This window comes from Glycine soja, chromosome 12 (assembly GCF_004193775.1).
Source record: "Glycine soja cultivar W05 chromosome 12, ASM419377v2, whole genome shotgun sequence".
Classification (NCBI taxonomy): Eukaryota; Viridiplantae; Streptophyta; class Magnoliopsida; order Fabales; family Fabaceae; genus Glycine; species Glycine soja.
The window spans coordinates 2,893,527-2,914,101 of NC_041013.1; the positions used below are offsets into that span (position 1 = coordinate 2,893,527).

At 32.5% G+C, this 20,575-nt stretch overlaps 3 protein-coding genes across 6 annotated transcripts; 2 read left to right on the forward strand and 1 right to left on the reverse strand.

Annotated features, from left to right (window-relative positions):
• Positions 1-2,788: 2,788 nt before the first annotated feature.
• Positions 2,789-13,668, forward strand: LOC114379264 (V-type proton ATPase subunit a3-like). Its single transcript, XM_028337894.1, has 18 exons — positions 2,789-3,125; positions 3,651-3,695; positions 4,212-4,331; positions 4,415-4,522; positions 5,749-5,859; positions 5,954-6,127; positions 6,831-6,968; positions 7,803-7,910; positions 8,127-8,234; positions 8,331-8,479; positions 10,827-10,980; positions 11,140-11,300; positions 11,416-11,622; positions 11,828-12,011; positions 12,103-12,186; positions 12,276-12,469; positions 12,652-12,711; positions 13,151-13,668. Exons 1-18 carry the CDS (start codon positions 2,976-2,978, stop codon positions 13,350-13,352), a joined length of 2,457 nt encoding a protein of 818 aa, XP_028193695.1. The 5' UTR covers positions 2,789-2,975; the 3' UTR covers positions 13,353-13,668.
• A 2,069-nt stretch (positions 13,669-15,737) lies between these two features.
• LOC114377973 (cysteine protease RD19A-like) lies at positions 15,738-18,552 on the reverse strand. The gene is made up of 4 exons (XM_028336464.1): positions 18,055-18,552; positions 17,481-17,600; positions 16,293-16,539; positions 15,738-16,176 (listed from the first exon to the last, which is right to left on the reverse strand). The coding sequence occupies exons 1-4, from the start codon at positions 18,505-18,507 to the stop codon at positions 15,899-15,901; spliced, it is 1,098 nt and encodes a 365-aa protein (XP_028192265.1). The 5' UTR covers positions 18,508-18,552; the 3' UTR covers positions 15,738-15,898.
• Positions 18,553-18,737: 185 nt separating this feature from the next.
• Positions 18,738-20,198, forward strand: LOC114378009. 4 transcript variants are annotated; one of them, XM_028336509.1, is made up of 5 exons: positions 18,738-18,829; positions 18,906-19,036; positions 19,305-19,411; positions 19,514-19,635; positions 19,747-20,198. In XM_028336509.1, exons 2-5 carry the CDS (start codon positions 18,922-18,924, stop codon positions 20,054-20,056), a joined length of 654 nt encoding a protein of 217 aa, XP_028192310.1. In that variant the 5' UTR covers positions 18,738-18,829; positions 18,906-18,921; the 3' UTR covers positions 20,057-20,198. The 4 variants fall into 4 exon arrangements, with proteins under 4 accessions (XP_028192310.1, XP_028192312.1, XP_028192311.1 ...); XM_028336511.1 differs by having other exon boundaries at positions 18,906-19,024; XM_028336510.1 differs by having other exon boundaries at positions 18,922-19,036.
• Positions 20,199-20,575: the final 377 nt, after the last annotated feature.

Below are 20,575 nucleotides of genomic sequence, written 5' to 3' on the forward strand. Positions count from 1 at the left end.
AAAATTGTATGAATTTTAATTTTTTTTAATATGTTTAGAAACGATTAAAATTTTGAAATGGAAGGAATATTTTCTTACATAGTATTGAAATTGATGTCTTTATTTTTAATAATATAAATTAGCATAATGTCACATTTTCAGTATATTATAAAGTTAATGGACTAGGTGTTTCTTTTTTAAGGGGTGATTTTGATGTTGTTCCTAGTTGTATTTTCAACTTTTTAAGGGCAGATTTTGCTTGTATTAGCTTTTAACAAGATTTTTAGCCTTTTATACCTCATTACTGCATCCGAAACAAATCAGTACATACAATCATCCTATGTCCAATGATAGCAAACGAACACTCTTATCATAATGTCGCACCACGAATACTGGATGTAGGCAGTTTCTTTCTCCGTGACAGCCACTGAAAAATCTTGTCATGTAGTATGAAAGAAAGAGTTAACAATTTACTATTGACATTGTAGTGGCTTTTGTGTTAACCAAAAATTAAAACTCATTAAAAATAATTGAAAGTTCATAGCATTTAAGTATGATACAAGATTTTTTTTACTAAGTTACTGTAGATGTTTTTTAAGTTTTAAGTAAAATATAATATTTTATTAGAGTCAAATTAATGGTGAAGTTTTTTTTTTTCCTATAAATGATTTTTATTTCATATAAAAAGTAAACAAAAATATCAATTTTTATTTCTTATATTAAATTTGATATCAAATTTTTTCATCCATAGACAAAAAAATTGATATCAAATTTAATATAAACAAAAATATTGTTAATAAAAAATTATTATTTGTAATTTTACAAACTAAGTATGAACCTTCTAACTTGTTTCCAAAATATATTTAATAAATGATGACAACACACTCTTTTAAATAAATTATTTCTTATTGATTAAAATTTATTAGAAATTATAGAAAGAAATGAATCTCACATTTTATTAAAGGACTCTCTTGTTTTCTCATTATTTTATAGTTTTAAATAAATTTTAATCAATAATAAAATATGTGTTAAGAAGAGCCTGTTATTAATCCTCTTTAATATCTTTATGTGGTGTAAAGGAAAACTCAACAAAAAGAGGAATGCATACGTCAACTTCCTTATTGTCAATGGTTTAAAACATGGCCTCTAAGGATGATTGATTAATATATATTGTAGTAATTTTATGAGCCACCAATAAATTCAATAGTCTCAATAGAAAAATTAATTCATTTCTTACATTAATTACATAGGAAAAAAAAGAGAAAGTTATTGAAAATAAAATTCCAATTAAATGAAGAATATTCTTAGATACTATCATTAAATAGGAGATAATTAGTTAAAATTTGCATATATTTTAATCCAAGGCCCATTCAAATTTTTTTACTTATATTTAAATTTAAGTCCGGATGGAGTAACATTTCCTAAGAGTAACTCAAATTTATCGGCTAAACTAATCCACACACAATGCATTTGATTTTGTCAAATTATTTAAAGAAAAAAATTTTGTTGCTACTACCACACTGACAATTAAGAAATTGTATTTTTAAAGCAAATTATTTATTGCTAGTACACTTCACAATTTTTTTTTAAAATTATTTTCACAAAAGGGATTCATTAAGATTAGATTCATTAAGATGTTGAATTTGAACTTTGTTAATATAGAAATGTTATAGGAAGAAATCAATCACTAAAGGGAGTAAGTCTGGGTTCGGCTGAAGATTAAAGTAATGCTTGACTCAATTTTTTTTTCTTCTTTTCTTCTCTTTAAAAGGAGAAGCTAACTTATATATAGCTTTTCGTAGCTGCTTCTTCGAACCCCAAGTTTGACTGTTTTTTTTGCTAGTTGTTTGATCGCACGTTATCTTGCATAGCTATGTTTAGAATTTGTGTCACTTGCATATCCATTGATTTTTTTTATCTGAATTCGAAAAGGATAAATGATTTATATGTGCGTGACATTTTCAATAATTGAATTGAATAGTTTCTTATAAATAAAGGTAGGGCCTAAGAAAGATAAGTGTCTTAATCTACTAGCACAAAGACCTGGTTGAATCATACATTAAATGAGGGAGCAAATGTTCCTTTTTTTCCCCCAAGGCAGAGAGTTTCTCTAAAATGAAAGTACAGTATTAGTATAAAGTAAGAATGTATTTATGCGTCTAACTTCAATTTGAAGTGAGATAATTTTATAATACAATAATTTGAAACCATTAGTGATCAAACTTACCTTTCCATTTTCATTTTACAATTCTATAAATAATTATACAAACATTACCTTATTTTCACTCTATTTTTTTTTTTAATTTTCAACCATTTATAGAAAAATGGTGAAACTGATTCATTCCCTCATTTGGATAATTCGATAAAATTGATGATTTCTTTTGATGCTTTTTATTTTTACTTTTAGAAAAACATTTTTTTATTTTTATTTTTTAAATTCAAGATAATAATAAATGTTTATTTCTCTCTTAAACATGCTTTTATTTTTATCTATTGTCAATTATTCCATCCATTAAAAATCTGGAGAAAAATGTGAATAAATTGTTAGCATGATAAACAAATGAAAAATAATAATTTCTAATAGTAGTTATTTTAAAATAGTAGTAATAATAATAATAATAAATAATACATTAATAATTGAAAAAATGTATCTATCTTTTTAATTAATAACATCGTTCCATACAAATTTAGTCACACTTAACACCTGCTCACGTCTCTTGAAAAATATATTTTGTGGAAATTTTCCTATAGACTAAGCGCGCCAACTACCTATTGTGTAAATATATGTGACTTAACCTAAAAGGTTAAAAACATGAGGATGTTAATTGTTAGTGCCAGGAAAAAATAGCTGGAAAAAATGAAAAATTAAACTAGGAACGTGAAGGAATTGGAGAAGATTATTGAGAGAGAGAGAGAGACGGAGAAGGTCTTTCTGAAGCCGTAGTTGAGACTGAGATCGATCATCTGTCTTAGTTAGATTTCGTAGCAGAGAGAGAATGGGAGAGGTAGCGCGTGGAGGTTGTTGCCCTCCGATGGATCTGTTCCGTTCGGAGCCGATGCAACTGGTTCAGCTCATCATCCCCATCGAATCCGCTCACCGCACTGTCTCCTACCTCGGCGACCTTGGCCTCCTTCAGTTCAAAGATGTCTGTATTCTTCTCTCCTTTCCGCTCCGATAAACCTTTCCTCACTTCTCTCCTCTTTCGTTTCTATTTCGTAATTAGGTTTTCGCTTTCTCTCTCTCTCTCTCTCTCTCTTCGCACAATTTATCTGCTTATTGATCTGAAAAGATACTGCGATTTGTTTTTTGCCCAGGAGGAGTGGAAGTGCACTGTCGTATTTAATTCACTTATTTCCGAGTATATGATTAAACTTATTTTCATTATTTTCACGATAATTGTTTTGTTAATTGAGCTTTATTATCTCAGTGCTTCTTAAATCGCTGTTGAATGGACGGTGAAAGTAGTGTTTGATAACAGCGTTTTGGCAGCGGAGGTGATAATCTCGCTGCATCATAATCAAGTTAAAAAGGACTGTGTGGAACAGATTGGGGAAAATGATTATCCTAACAATGAATTAAGCAAGCCTGTTGCCTAGTTTTTATAAATTGAACCACGATGATGTGCAGCTTTGCGAGGTCTTTCTAATCACAATGTTTATGTTGTTTCCAGCTCAATGCAGACAAGAGTCCTTTTCAGCGGACCTATGCAGCTCAGGTGCGATTGTTTTCTGCTAAAATAAGCCACTTCTTTGTTTCTGGAACCTGGACATAACGCTCTTAATTGTTCTGAATGATGGTTATTGCTGGCCTTGTCTATATTGCATGCAATCTAGCTGCTGCACAAAACATTTTGCAAGTGAATTAGTAATCAGCTGATGGCCCAAGCCAACCATTTATGCGGAAATGTTGACTTTGTCTTTGAGAGCTGTTGTTTTTTAGCATGATTTTTGTTATTTAAATGACATTCATTTTGTCTTTACATTGCACACCTTGTGTCATATATCATTTTAATTACAGATTTACTGATGGATTGGACAACTCTTCTCCATTGATGTTTTCTTTTTCTCTCTGTGGTTTTGTGATTTTGCTCTAACATTAAGGGGGATTTGTTGTCCTCCTAACTCATTGTATTTTCTTCTTTGTTTCAGTAATTTTTTTGTTTTATCATAAACAAAAGTATTGATATTATGTTTTTAAATTTGTTTGGGGTTTTATATTGGTCCTTGTGAAGATAAAAAGATGTGGAGAGATGGCTCGTGGATTGCGTTTTTTCAAGGACCAAATGTTGAAAGCTGGTGTTTCACCAAAATATTCCACAACACCAGTTGATTTGAACATTGATGACCTTGAGGTATGTGAGCATCCTTGTGGGCAAATTTGGTTTTCACTTTCTATTTTATTTCATAAGTTGACATCTGGTATGTCTTGTGATAGGTAAAGCTTACAGAAATTGAGTCAGAGTTAACTGAGATGAATGCAAATGGTGAAAAGTTGCAACGGTCATACAACGAGCTTGTGGAGTATAAGCTTGTTCTGCAGAAGGTACACTGCCTATAAGGATTACTATGCCCTTTCATGATGTATGATTATAAGAATAACTAGAAAAGGGTAAATTAATGCTTTTCCTTAATTATATTGGAAAAATGAAAATAAAAAATATTTTTGTGTTAATATGTCCTACATTGGCTAGGAATATGGTCAAAATACTCTTATTAGAATTGGGCAATCCTCCCCCCTTGAGTTAGCTTTAGGGGTTGAGTTTGGCTCAGTCCATTTCTAGTATAGTACTAGAGCCTATCCAGTCTTAACGCTGGGCCACCTGCAGATTTTCAGCCACACAAACTTCAAGCTTCATATGTCCAGTTTTGGGCGTGAGGGGTGTGTTAAGAATGAGATATCCCAAATTGGTTAGGAATATGGTTAAAATACTCCTTACAAGACTTGGGCAATTCACCCTCCCTGAGGTAGTTTTTTGTGGTTAAATTAGGTCTGTTGTACTAGAACTAGAATACATGAAAGTATCACTTTTACCCATTGTCTGTTTGGATAATCTCATTTTGTTTTCAAAATAGCATATAAACAAAATGATGCAAATACAGTTTTTAGCTGAAAAGCTGTTTTTGTGGAACTTAATTAAAATCAAATATGTGGAATCCTAAGCCAAACTCAATTTATTTCCATATGCTTGTGTTGGGGGTTTCTTGACTTGTATTATTCCACTCCCTTGTCCAATTGATGCATTAAGGATAAATTTAGCATAAGTAATTATTGCATGGTGTTTAAGGAAAGAAAAATGAGGAATTGATAGAAATGAACAGTTTTATTGAACAACTGAGATTAAGTGAAAGAATTTTCCTCCATGGGTTCCCCTTTCACAAAGGGTGCCCTTTTTCACACCCTCTATTTCTCCTAATGGATCCCTTCATTGTTATTTCTCCATACCAATCTAATTGTTATCCTCTCTAACTGTCCCTAACTACTATTCTCTATCCTTCTATCCTAACATGTGGTCTGAAAATAGGCTGTGCTTGATATAATGCAAAAATGTGCCAAGACATGTATTTGTACAAGTTAAAGAGAGATACAGACTAAGATTTGTAAAATGCTTATAGTATAGTGCAATTTAGCTAAATCTGTAAATGAGAGGTATATCTGCTTTTATCTATGCTGTATTCTTGTTATTTTGTAGGATTGATTATTGAAATTTTAGATGTATAAATCTAAAGATATTACTGGCCAATGACTAAATAGTTATTGCTGTTTTTCAGGCTGGTGAGTTTTTCCACTCAGCTCAAAGTCGAGCCTTAGAGCAGCAGAGAGAACAGGAATCATGTCATCTGAGTGGTGAATCTATGGAAACACCTTTATTACAGGACCAAGTAAGCTTCTTACCTGCTCATAGCTAACTTTCATTTATACTATTGACAATAACCTTTTAATGAATTGGTCCCTGCTGTTTGTTTTGTTGTGAAGGAATTGTCTATTGATTCATCAAAGCAAGTTAAGTTGGGGTTTTTAGCAGGTCTTGTTCCCAGGGAAAAGTCCATGGTATTTGAGAGAATTTTATTTCGTGCTACTAGAGGAAATGTATTTTTGAGGCAGGCTACTGTTGAGGATCCCGTCACAGACCCTGTTTCTGGAGAAAAGGTGAATGCCCCCTCCCCCAATCTACAGAGAATGTATGAAACAAAATAATGAGTTAATGTTTTTGTATTGCTTTCATTATAGCTGATAGATAGACCATACTGAAATCTTGGGCTGATGCATGTTAGTCTGGATGCATTCATTGTCTCTTTTTAGTGTTTGTACGCATAATGGGTGCTATTGTACATTATTACATAAACCCTATTAGATAAAAGGGAGTTTGTTGGCTATTGATTCTTGTAAATGATATATTGTCCACCCACATATCACAGCCTGCCATGCCCACCAAAAAAGATGTATTGACTGATTCGTCTCATTAATAGTGAATTTTCATTTGAAACATGAATAAGAGATCAAGCTCTTTAATTGTATTGTATCTTGGGTTTTCTAACTTTATTTGACTGTTATGATAATACGTAATATTGTACCCGTGTGTTGGGCTTGGTTGGATTGGAAAATTGAAAAATGGAGGTGATTATTGAATGATAAGCTCGTAGTCTTCTATTTTAATGATAAGACTGGTTACCTGCTTCTTTGTATTATGCTTCTAATATTGGTCTCTGCTGTACCTATAAATCCATGGTAGCTAGTGAACATATAATAAATTAGATTCTTCATTTTTGATTGAAATAAATTTCTGCCTGTTGACATTTATTTTTCTGTTTTATATTCTATTCTATGACGATTTACTGATGTTCACCTGCAGACTGAGAAAAATGTTTTTGTGGTCTTCTATGCTGGTGAAAAAGCAAAAGCTAAGATTCTGAAAATATGTGAAGCCTTTGGTGCTAATCGTTACCCTTTTGCTGAGGAACTTGGAAAGCAAGCTCAAATGATTACAGAGGTTTGTGTATTGGTTCTTAATTTTCCTAAGGAAAATCTTCTGTTCTTCCTCCCACACACCCCAACTTTTTTGCTGCTATACTGCTTTAATGCAATACATGCAAATTGATTGCCGGAAACAATTGGATAGTAAATTCCTAGGTGAAGTATGGACAAGCCTGTCTTTACATTTTAATTGCGGGTGTGGGAGATATGTTGTAGTAATACTAGTATTGACCTTGAGATAAGAGTCAGGTGGTCTTCCCTTGCCCAAATTACTTGAAAATGAAGTGTACCACCCTCAATGAAAATGTACCCTTGTAGCAGTGAACACTAACCTTTATTGTGGCCATAGAGTGGACAGGAGACGATTGGCTCAATTTCTAAGTTTTTCTTAGATGTCTCCTGTAACCATCAGGCATTGAGTGAGTGTATGTACAATAGCCAAAAAGGTAATTAAGAAATATTTCCTCAAATATGTCTTCCTTAACCATACTCACTTAGTGTGAGTACTGAGTACATGTTATTTGAAAGCACAGATTAGTCACTGCTGTTTATGATTGATTGATGGTGTAACTTAGATATTCTTCCTTTATAGTTGGATCACTCTTTGTGCTCTTAAATGATTTTGTTAATGGTGAAAAAATATTATTGAATAATAAAATTAATCGTTATAGTTGCTACTGGATAGCATAATTTTTCCTTTTCATGTGAAACAACAGCATCTATCTAGCTAAGTTTTTTTTTTTTGTATTTTTTATTTAGAAGAAGCTTCATCATTATATGTTTGTGTGAAGTTATAATTTTTTGGATCTATCTCTGATTCTCTAAACAGTTTTAAAAAATTCGCCCACAGGTTTCTGGAAGACTTTTAGAATTGAAGACCACTATAGACGCTGGATTACTGCATCGGGATAACTTGCTAAATACTATTGGGGCTCAATTTGAGCAATGGGATGCTTTGGTATGTCAAAAATAAAAGCTAACAATGTTCTGTATTATGCATGTGATGAAGATGGATTTATATGCCCGATCACCTACTTTATCATGCTTTTCAGCTTTTGATTTGATTAATTATAAATTATCATTCTCAAGTATACAATTTACTTGTAGATTAATTTATTTTTCTATTGGTCTTAATGTTTAATTTTTCTTGACTATATTCTTTAAATTCATGAAGGTGAGGAAGGAGAAATCTATTCATCATACCCTGAACATGCTGAGCCTTGATGTAACAAAAAAATGTCTTGTGGCTGAGGGGTGGAGTCCTGTTTTTGCAACTAAGCAGGTATTTATTGTTATTGTGATCCTTTATTTATAATGAATTTTCATTTCGCCTTTATTTATAATTGATTTAATGGAACATGTTATCTCGAATTTTCAGATCCAGGATGCATTACAGCGGGCAGCATTGGACTCTAATTCTCAAGTCAATGCCATTTTCCAAGTTTTGCAAACTAGGGAGTTGCCACCTACATATTTTCGCACAAACAAATTTACTTCTTCTTTTCAAGGAATTATTGATTCATATGGGTGAGCATCATACTGTTTTCCTTTTCCCTATTTTATCCCTTTATTTGTAGTTGTGTGTGTAAAGATGAGGTTTAGTTATTGATAATTATTAACTCATTGACAAGTGCACCAAATTGTCTCAAGTAGTAAAGTACTCGAAAGTCTAAGTGTCGAATCCATAAGGACTTTGTTTGTACTTAGATTGATGCAAACCCAATTTACAAGCAATAAATAATGAATTTAAAATAGAAGATAAAAGATAAGATAAAGATTTAAATTAAAAGATGATAAAGATAAAAAAGTAGAAGATAAAATAGATAAGAAATTTTAATGTAAAAGATTAGAAAAATAAAAGATAAAGATGATGATAAAAAGATAAATTCAGAATGCAAATATGTTGGGGCCTAGCATGCCAAAACTACTTGTGATGCAATGTTGATGATTTTTCTCTATCTAATGCTTTTCCAATTTTCACCCACATCTACTAAGATACTCAATCCTGATCACTCGTGATGAAGAATCTAATTTATCTATTCTTTCTCCCAAATCCCTTTGCAAAAATAGAATAGTAAATTGCTTGAAGTATGAATGCATGCAAAGGCAAAACAAAGTCACTCTATCCCTAGCAATGGATGATCAGACCCATAAAACAAATGCATGGATGATCAGGCCATACAATAACAATAAAGCACATGAAAGAAACAATCAAAATTGATATTGCATTAAATAGATAGTAAAGAAAGATTACATTACAAGAAAATTTGGCTGTTAGGCTCCCAACAATGGAGTTTTAGCCTCTCATTGTCATGAGAGACTACTTTAAGGGCTGAAGAAGAGGGATGGATAGAAAAGGAGAAAGGGATAATGGACATAGAAAGAGGGTTTTCCCTATTAGAGATGCTCAGACTTAGATGTATTCGTTAGAGATCTTTGAATCTCTGTGTTTCGATGTGTAGGGATTGGTATTCCAGTGTGTATTTCTCATTTGCTTCCTACTCCTTTTATAGGCCTAAGGTAGCTTAATTTCCACGCGACCTCGCGCTTAGCGTGGGTTTTCGCACTTAGTGTGTCTTTGTGCTTTTTCGTGGGTCTTCTTTACGCTAAGCGTGAGGTGGTCGCTAAGCAAGGAGACGTGTTGAACCTGTTTTGCGCGCTAAGTGAGCTGTGCCAATCTTCAACTTTTTCTTCAAGGCTTTTTCTTCAAGTTTTTGCATAAATTTTCCTCCAAAGCACTTCAAATCTTCTTTTATCTTCTGGTAATAAAAAACTACAAAGATATTATTTTTTTATTATTTTATTAAAAACAACAGTAAAGTAAACAAATTGCAATCATTCTTAACCAAAATTGACTATCAAATTAACTCAAATTTCGCAGTTCTCAATAATATGTGCAGAATAAGTGCAACATTCATCTTGTTTGCAAGATCATGTGTTTGGTATAAGTTTGCCCTGTAAGTTTAATGTGCAATATACCATTAGAATTCGGATGTACCAAAATAATATTGTTTATGTTGTATAACTAGATCAGTCATTCTCACAATATATGAAATTTTTGTTGTTCTCCTACAAGAAGTGGAACCTTACACTAGCTCTACCAATGTTGGCTCACTTCAAGTTATTTTTGTTTTCTCAATATATATTAGTATACCATCTCCAATTTGTGGTTCATTAGACTTGGTTTATAGTCCACTCTCAGAAAAATTTAACTTATAAATGAACTTGTTTAAATTGAAATGTTGATGGATATTTCATGTCTTGAATATAACTATCAATTTTACATAAGTTGGCATATTTTGGCTCCATTGGTATTTGTCCAGCTTTTTATAACAATAAAGTACTAGGTTGAGTTGAATGTCAGAGGCAAACTGAAATAATTAGATTAGCCGCCACAAGGTAAAACTTCAAATAGGGAGATCACGTAGACAAGATTTGAAACCTGAATGGAAATTCACTGATTTATTATTAAGAAATGTGAATTCTAAAGTCCGTATCATCTATACAATTCAAATGTAAAGGTTAAAATTCAACGATTTCTAACCCATTGCAAGGTAAAACTTAAAATAGGGAGATCACACAGACAAGATTTGAAACCTATATGGAAATTCATTGATTTATTGTTTAGAAATGTGAATTGTAAAGTCCATATCTTCTAAACAATTCAAATGTAAAGGTTAAAATTCAATGATTTCTAAACCATGGAAGTGCCTTAATTTCTGAACATATTGATCAAAACTTATATTAGAATGTGAAAGAGAGAATGCTGCAGTATTATTCTTAACAATTTAAGAACTTGTTTTGCTATTTTTTTTTTACTTTTATTTTTGAAATATATCAATCTTATACTTTAACTTTTATACTAATATTTCAGGGTTGCTAAGTATCAGGAGGCAAATCCGACTGTGTATACTGTAGTTACCTTTCCATTTCTTTTTGCTGTAATGTTTGGTGATTGGGGTCATGGAATATGTTTACTACTGGCAGCTCTATATTTCATAATCAGGGAGAAGAAACTTTCTAGCCAGGTATCCTTTTAGTTTGCCTTGAAAAAATATCCTTTAAGAGTATAAAAGGCAAGCTTTTATATTTTAATGGGAGAAATTAAGTAGATTTTCTCCACCTTAGTAGAAAGTGTGTGTGTTTTCAACCAGTTTTCTAACATAGAATCTTCGTGTAAAAAACAGAAGCTTGATGACATCACGGAGATGACTTTTGGAGGTCGTTATGTTATTTTGTTGATGGCTATATTCTCAATCTACACTGGCTTTATCTATAATGAGTTCTTTTCTGTCCCATTTGCAATCTTCGCTCCCTCTGCTTATGAATGTCGTGACCTTTCTTGCAGGTAAATTAAACCCTTGATTGGTAACATTTAATATTGTACTTTATGTATTTAAAAATCTAGTCACTGTCTTTTCTGTTTTTTTTTTTTTTTTTTGTATACTTCCTTTTTGATGCAGGGATGCTACAACAGTGGGCCTGATAAAAGTGCGTGACACTTATCCTTTTGGAGTGGATCCTGTGTGGCACGGCACACGAAGTGAACTACCATTCCTAAACTCATTGAAAATGAAAATGTCTATTCTTCTTGGAGTTGCTCAAATGAACCTTGGAATTGTGATGAGCTATTTCAATGCCATATTCTTTAGAAATAGCGTAAATGTGTGGTAAGTTAATCGATATTTATGGTATGAGGATAGAAAATAGAAGGGGGGGGGGCGGGGGGGAGGGGAGAAAAAAAACTACTTCGTAGTTTTGTGCAGTTATTTGCATCTGCAATCAACAATCAAATCACTGATTCTTTCTATCAGTTAAACTCCCTTACTAATTCAACATTAATGTACTTTTTTAATTTCAATGTTTCCCTCTCAGGTTCCAGTTCATTCCCCAGATGATATTTCTTAACAGTTTATTTGGTTACCTATCCCTTCTTATTATTGTCAAGTGGGCCACTGGTTCTCAAGCTGATTTGTACCATATTCTGATCTACATGTTCCTGAGCCCAACAGATGATTTGGGTGAGAACCAACTCTTTGCTGGTCAGAAAAATCTGCAGGTTGGTTAACTTTCAACACTCCCTTGGCATCTTTTTAATTTTGTATTTCTATATGAATAATACTTATATGCTCTGTTCTGTTTTTAACCAGCTTGTGCTTTTACTTCTGGCTGTTATCTCTGTGCCCTGGATGCTATTGCCAAAACCTTTTATTTTGAAGAAGCAACATGAAGCTGTATGCTTACTTTTGTACTTTTGATGTTTTCTCTTTGTTTACATGGGACTTTTATCTCTGTTCTAGTTCTAATATTTATGCCACTACAGAGGCATGGGGTTGAATCCTATGAACCACTTCAAAGTACAGATGAGAGCTTGCAAGTGGAGTCAAACCATGATTCCCATGGTCATGAGGAATTTGAGTTCAGCGAAGTATTTGTACATCAACTTATACATACCATAGAATTTGTACTAGGAGCAGTCTCTAATACAGCTTCTTACCTCCGTCTATGGGCCCTTAGGTATGTCTATAAGTCCCAGACGTTCTATTCTAATAGTAATTCTTGAGTCCCACTAGAAACAAGGTTGAAACCTTACATCATGCAGTTTATTAATTTTGTTTATCTATTCGTCTATAGATATGTTTGATGCATGTATTGAACTGCTTTACGCATTTACTGATGTTTTCCTTTTCTGTACCCAGTCTCGCTCATTCAGAGTTATCAAGTGTATTCTATGAGAAGGTTCTGATGATGGCATGGGGGTATGTTAAATTTATAAATTTATGTTGCGTTTTCTTACTTGTGACTCATGATGTTAATTGTGGAATGTAAGAGTGGCGACTTGTGACTCATGATGTTGATTGTGGAATGTAAGAGTGGCGGGTGTTCGCACATTATAAACCAATGGAAATTATTCACCATGACTCGGCTATTGCACAATATATACAACTGCAAACTTTAGTAACTTACCGTCAAAATGCAGTTATTTTTATTATGGAATTTTATGTTTTTAAAAGTCAAGGATTTATGAAAATGGTTTGCACTTGGCTTAATGAATCCTCTCTCTCATGAGCTTGGTTCTTGTTGCTCATTGTTCATTTTCTAGAATCCATGAGTTCTCCCCTCTTAAATTCAACAATAGTTTGTCTGGATAATTTTGACATGGAGAATGACTGATAATTGCCCTGCTTGATGTTACAGGTACAATAACGTGATTATCCTGATAGTGGGTCTCATTGTCTTCATTTTTGCTACCGTGGGAGTGTTACTTGTCATGGAAACTCTCAGTGCCTTTTTGCATGCGTTACGTCTTCACTGGGTGGAGTTTCAAAACAAGTTTTATGAGGGTGATGGATACAAGTTCCACCCTTTCTCGTTCTCCTGGCTGGATGATGAGGAATGATATGCTCTAAACTCGCATTAATAAGAACGAAGAGTTATATAGCTTTGGACCTGTATTGATTCTTTCATTTGATGTAACTAGTCAGTAATTGGTATCTGTGGGGCATTGTATGTGGTGGAATCCTTGGAGCATTTTCATCAAACGTGCCGTTTTGTTTATTTATCCATTGAGGGAATAAATATTCCCAATTAGGGGAGTAACTTTGTATGGGCAAGGCAGGCGTGTCTATGTGTAATAATTATAACTTCCAAGATAAACTTAATATTCATATCTTTATTTGTTTTAATTTACAAAAAAAATCCTTATTTTGATGTCTTAATTTGCATAAATGAGTAGTATTTAAAAATAAAAGTACATTTGCTAGTATCAACGTGGACTTATTCCTTGACATTTTTCTCCCACTTGGCATTATGAAGTATGCCAACAATGATTAGTTTAGTTAGCAAGAATAAGACTCATTATAAGGAACTGAAATTGAATTTTGTTACTAATGTGAGGATATTGATGGTAAGTTATTTTTATGTATTTTCGTAAGTTTTCTTCTAATCTTGATACTTGATTTTATCCTGCTGAGTTTTGGGACTTATACTAAAATCTAAAATGAAGTCACTTATTTTTTGGCAAAAAAAATCACTTTCACCTTCACATTAAGGGTGGGCAGGGTTTGGGGAGATTTTAAATCTAAACTAACAAGAAATGGTTAGTTTGGGTCAGGATTTTTAATATTAGAACCCAACTCGAATTAACTTGACAATAATTGGGTTATTTTATCGGATTGGCTAAAATATACGTTTAATCTTTTATGTTTTAAAAGGTTTAATGTAATCCTTTATGTTTTTAAAATCAGGCAAACTGATTTTTTTCAAAAGAATGATCATTTTTTATTTTTGGAACACGATTTTAAATATTGTTGTGATTAATTCAAGATATGAAACTTCTTTAATTAGAATAGCGTATCTGAAAACTATAAAACTCAATTGGTGTTTGAATCCAAAAAGATGATAAACATAGTGAAAAATGTATAAAAAAGGGATCAACGAGTAATAAAAAAAATTAAAAAATCTAATATTAAATTTCTTTCAAGTGATTTTTATCATGTTTGACTCTATTTATTCAAACATTAGTTGTATTTTATAGTTTTCATGTAAATGAATGTAAGAGAACAAATTTAACATCTCAAATTAGTCAAAAAAGAATTCAAAGTTGCATTCAAGAATAAAAAATGGTCATTGTTTCAAAATAATTATTTTGACTCACTTTAAATACATAAATAACTAAATTAATTTGTTTAAAACATAAGAGATCAAAAAGTGAATAATCTATTAGCATATATATATTCATAACAAAATATGGTAAACTTGAGTACTTGATCTATCTATTGTTATAAATAAAAATAATTAGTGATACAATTCATTTACATTATAATACTAATATATGCATTATCCAACCATTTTTCCACTTTAATTTCTCCACCCGCCAACCAATACATATTTTTTTAATAAGAGTATAATAAAATAAATATGTTGGGGTTGAATCAGTTCTAAACTTTACAACTTGAGACCTAACTTGAACACTTTTGGTTCTTAAAAATTTAATTTAATCACATTTGTGAATTCAATTCAATCTGTTTTTTTTTTGTTTTTTTTTTAATAAGAGTATAATAAAATAAATATGTTGGGGTTGAATCAGTTCTAAACTTTACAACTTTGAACACTTTTGGTTCTCAAAAATTTAATTTAATCACATTTGTGAATTCAATTCAATCTGTTTTTTTTGTTGTTGTTTGATTCAGGTTAAGTTGGTCGAATTATTTGAGTTCACCCAACCCATGTTCACTCCAATCCAAACTAAAGCACTACCACGTATATTTGGGTCTTATTATCTGTTCAAAAGTGAATGAAAACAACTTGTGTTGTACATTGCATATAGCTCTGATGAATATAAATGATACATAAAAATATAAATTTAAAATGTTTTAAAAGATTAATTTTTTTATAAAAATAATAATGTAAAATAAAAATGAAAAATATAAGATATATTAATTTTTTAGTTTTTGAAAATTTTAAAAGTAAATTAAATTGATAGGAGGTAAAATGACAATTTTAAAAGTATATTTATAATGATTTTAAAATTTTAATAAATAATTAAAGAAATAAATATTTATTTGATTTAATATAAAGTTTATATTTGTCACAAAATTAGGAATATATTATTATATAAATAATTACGTATAAGTTATCATATTTTTAAGACTTGAATTTATTACTTAGAAATAGGTAAATAAATTAAGGTGAAAAAAGGAAGTTCCTTTACAATGTTACTTTGATCGGGGACATGGCACTGTACGTCAAAGGTTTGAATTTGAACAGTTTACGAGATATTTTGTGAATGAAGAGCAATTCCTCTTTCATAACATAAAGAGGGTCTAAAACTGTTTAAATTGAATAGGTTAATTGTTTTGGCACCGCTTTTAAAAAAGAGCAGCTATTAATGTTTTACAGTAAAAAAAACAGATAGCAAATACTATGTTTATGTCAACTAACATCCTACTGAGTAGTTGTATGAACAGAAGCCACAGTTGAAACCATGGAGTCCACCCCACAGATATTTCGTCCCCGGCAAATCTTGTAGTATCCATTTTCTCCCCAGTTCTCTCCCCAGGAGTTCTTAATGATCCAAAATGGCTTCTCCTTCATACGAATGGGTGCATAGGCACCAGAACCATATCCCACCAATAAGACCCCATGATTAAGCCTTCTTGAACATACGTATGGGCATGATACTCCACCGATATATGTCTGCATATATGCTGCATTGATGGCCACTGTGTTTGTGCCAATTGAAAGTTACAAGATATTAGACATGTGATACTAATGATTAAATGAAATTGATTCAAACAGAGTAAATAGTTCAGAGTAGCAGTAGTAGTAGTATACTCACCTGCAAGAGGGCCATTTTTCACAAGATTGGCAGCAATCTGGTCTTCATCTAGTGAGACGACACTGAAGTTTGCCACTGATGCTGCAATTTTCGTTTTGTCGAATTTGCAGGTTCCGCTATCAGCACCAGAATAAGGGTAGTCTTCCTCGCGCATGACCCCACCAGATTTAAGGATGTACTCAAAAGCACTATTCATCAATCCACCATTGCATCCGGAGTCGCAAGATCCTGGTTCTTCTGGATCACACTGCACATAGGAATAGGTCGAATTTAGACAAGATAAGCAAGAAACAATAGCTAATTAATAACTTTTCACCCTTCCCGTGTTTGAATCAAAAGAATTGGTTTAACTTGTATGGAAATGGAACGTATTTTGTAGTGATTTATTTAAGATTTCTGTTCATTTAGAAATTATTGTGTGAAATAGCTAATGATTTACAAGTTTATCATTTAGAAAGAGAAGCTGAAAAAACTATTTAATTTCAAATACACTTTGTCATTCCAAACATAGGGTAAGGAACATGGTACACCCAGGCACCCAGCAATGAAAAAACCATATAATGATGTAAACATTTTTGTATTTAACTCTTTCAAAGTGGAAGGTACACAATAGAAAACAAAATACACTAATAACAGTTGATGTGAACGTATATGAAATACAAGTACATATATAAAAAAATTTAAAATCTTAAATAATTATTTTTTAATTCATGGAGATTAAGTGGACTTCATTATCTAAAATATTCCCCATATATTCTCTTAGCAGTCCATGAAAGAAATAAGGTAAACTAAGACTTTGCCATCAATAAGAATAAGAGAACTAAATTCTGAGGAAACACCTTAATGCTAAAGCTAAATTATATTACAACTCCTCGTGACACTTACACCGAAAGTAGTCATTATTCCTTTACCAAATTCCACTTCTCAATCTCAGCGCAATACAAGTGAAATACCCTTGATAAATAATAATCCCTCAAAGGCACTAACTATTGCAAACAATAATCTAAACACAAGCTTACAGTAAGAAGTAAGAACATGTATGCTTCATCTTCATGTGCTAAACCTTATCTAATTTTCCAGACCCATTCATTTCTAAAATACAGAGGACATAATAAGCAATGATGCCATGTGAAAAAAAAGAGTTGTTGGCAAGAGAAAGGGCCAAAAAAAGAAAGAAAGGAAACAAACCTCGTGATCACAATCAACAAGCTGCTGCTCGCTAAGACTGACAAGTTCCCCTGTAGACAGAAAGTGAGCACCTTCGAGAGCCCCAGTGGTGCTGAAGCTCCAACACGAACCGCACGAACCCTAATTCCCCACAAATCAAATCAAAACCAAACATTCTAACCACAAAACAAATAACAAACAAGACTTAATTATCAATTTGGTGTCAGATTATTTTTAAGGGTTTAATTTAGTTTCTAAATTTTTAAAAGATTTAATTTACTTACAGATAAATCAATTTAGTCTTTAAATTTTTTTAAAAATTAATTTAATTCTCAATTTCTTAAAAAATAAATCAATTTAATTTTTAATTTATTTTAAATGATCCAAATTAATTCTTAATTTCTTAAGAATTTGATGATGAAATTAATTCATTTTTATGTACAAGAATTTGATGATGAAGTTGAATTGATTTATTTGTTAAAATTTGAAAAATAATTGAGCTTTAAAAAAAATTGGGATAAAATTAAATCATTTAAAATAATTTAAGGAATGATAATTAAGGCATATTATTATTATAATTATTATTTATTGGTACCTGATTCTTGACAGGGGTAACTGCTCCGTGATCTCTCCAATCAAAATCACTCGGAAGATTATCAGTGGGGAGAATGGGAGCCTTGTTCGCGTCCAAAGGCAACCTCACACCTCTCAGACCCAACACCTTGTTCCGGAACTCCGACGGCGTAAGATCGGAGAAGCGCGTAACGCCGTGAGCCGCCGAAGGGTCCAGACTCTGGTGGCGGCGGGCGCGGCGCATGTTAGCCTTGAACACCTTGTACCTGTAATCGTGCTCGTCCTCGGAATCGTACGCCTTCCCGAACCTGCGCTTGAACTCCAAAAAGTGGTGCTCTGCTCCCAGCCGGACGTCACCGCCATCGACCACCTGCATGATCAGCGGTTCCTCGTTGCCGCCGTCCGAAGAGGCCGACACGGCCGCGAAAACGAGGGAGAACGCAACAAGCAATAAGAAAAGAGTTGGATTGTTCATGATGAAAAAATTGAGTGTGGAAAGTGTGGAGTTGGTGTTTTTATAACGTAACGGTCAGGCTAAGAATAAGAACAACAGAACGCACGATTGCTTAGGAGACAGGTAATTGCTGTTGCTAATAATCCATAGGCCCAATGGGCCGAACCAGTCAAGCTAATTGGGCCTTTTTTGGACCCTAAAACAAAAAACAAAAAACAAAAATGCTCTCTGAAATTCAGCTCCCCACTTGGAATTCGATAACCGACGGCTAAAACCTCATTAATCGTTCTTCTTCTTCTTCTTCTTCTTCTTCTGATCCCTTACACCTTCATTTCATTTCAGGGTAATTGTAATTCATATAAGTGTTATTTTCTGTTTAATTTTTCCTCTATGTTATAAATACTACTAATCTCTTACAGTTTGTGTGCGTTGCAGATGGAAGGTAGGTTTGCTGAAGAACTTTATGCTGAAAGTTTACAACTGTCAAAATTAGAACTCACATCCACCAGTGCTGATGATCAAGAAAACAAGGCAAACGGTAAGATGCAGTGTGAGTCAATTGATATGGAAACACTTTTTACTAATACTATTACTAAATGCCACAAATGGTTTACTTTTAAAATTAGTCTATAGTTATACTATATAGATGCTATCATGAAGATTTAAAGATATTGCCAGTTAGTCAAATAATCTAAAATATACTAACACTAGATTTTTCAGTATTATTAAACTATTGAATTTGGTCTTCTAAATGCATCTATGTTATTGAATTTTCAGTCTCTTGCTTTAAGGCTTCTAATTTTATATATTGATTTTAGTTTGTGATGGTGATGATTTGAGTTTGTGGGATGAATCTGATGACAAGTTGGAGAGCTCGTCGGATTTGGACAGGGAGTGGCAGAGGAGGCACGACCAATTCCATACGGTGTTTTGACATTCTAGAATTAATTTTCCTTATTTTAGTTTCTAATTTTTTTACTTCTACAATGTGATTAGCTATTCATTTTCATTCTCTGTTTTATTTTAGATTGGGTATCGTGATGGTCTTATAGCGGGGAAGGAGGCTGCTGCACAGGAAGGTTTCAATTTCGGTTTTAAACAATCGGTCCTTGATGGTCACAGTTGGGGTGTTGTAAGAGGTGTTACCAGGTATTCTGAGAGGGAAGATATGCAGTTTGTTTGAATTTTGGTACTGTTACAGTTACTGGTTCACTAATGATTTTTTAAAATTTTCTTTTTGGCTATTTGCTTGCTGTGAAGTGCTTTTTCTCATCTTCCACATCAATTAAAAGAGAGGCTGATTGAAACACAAAAGAAAAGGAATGAATTGCTAGGGCTGTATGAATCTGTGCATTCCTTGTCAACAACAGATTGCCTTAGATTGTTTAGTGAAGAAATCAAAGCACAGGAAGCTTTGGAACAGAGTGAACACTCAGAAGTTAGCCATCATACAGCTGGTTTGCAAGAGCAGCCGTCCCATGGCTCTGAACTGAGAAATTATCGTGAACAACTTGAATCTCTAATTCGTGATTCTCCTGCCATTGATATTCATTTACCCAAACCAAAATAAATGATGATCTATATTTTATGTAATATACTTTAGCATAGAATGATAATAGCTTCTTGCAGCACTCATCTTCCATTTCTATGATTGTAAAAACAGATCAATTGATGTAATTGTTTAGTTTTATTGAAAACTTGCTTTTTTGTAAGGAAAACTAAATTTTCTATAAAAAAAATTATAGTTTCATCTGATGTTCTTTTACCTTTTTCTTAGCATTAGTTATCATAAATATACTAGGTAATTAAACTTAATGGTAGAAGCAGAATTTGTATTGTTAGCTCTTACTTTTCACCAAATCCTCAGTTGGCAATACATAAATAGATAATGTTGCACTTACTACTTCTGCCTAATCAAATACAGTTGAACCCAACAAAAAAAGTTGAAAGGGAATTGCAATTGTATCTGTTTTCCAGAACTGTCATGGTTATTAAACTGTTTATACCAAATTGAACCCAACATAGCATTTTAGCTTAAGTTTTCCCCCCTCTAGATATAACTGTTGTTTGTTTATTTGTCAAGTATATA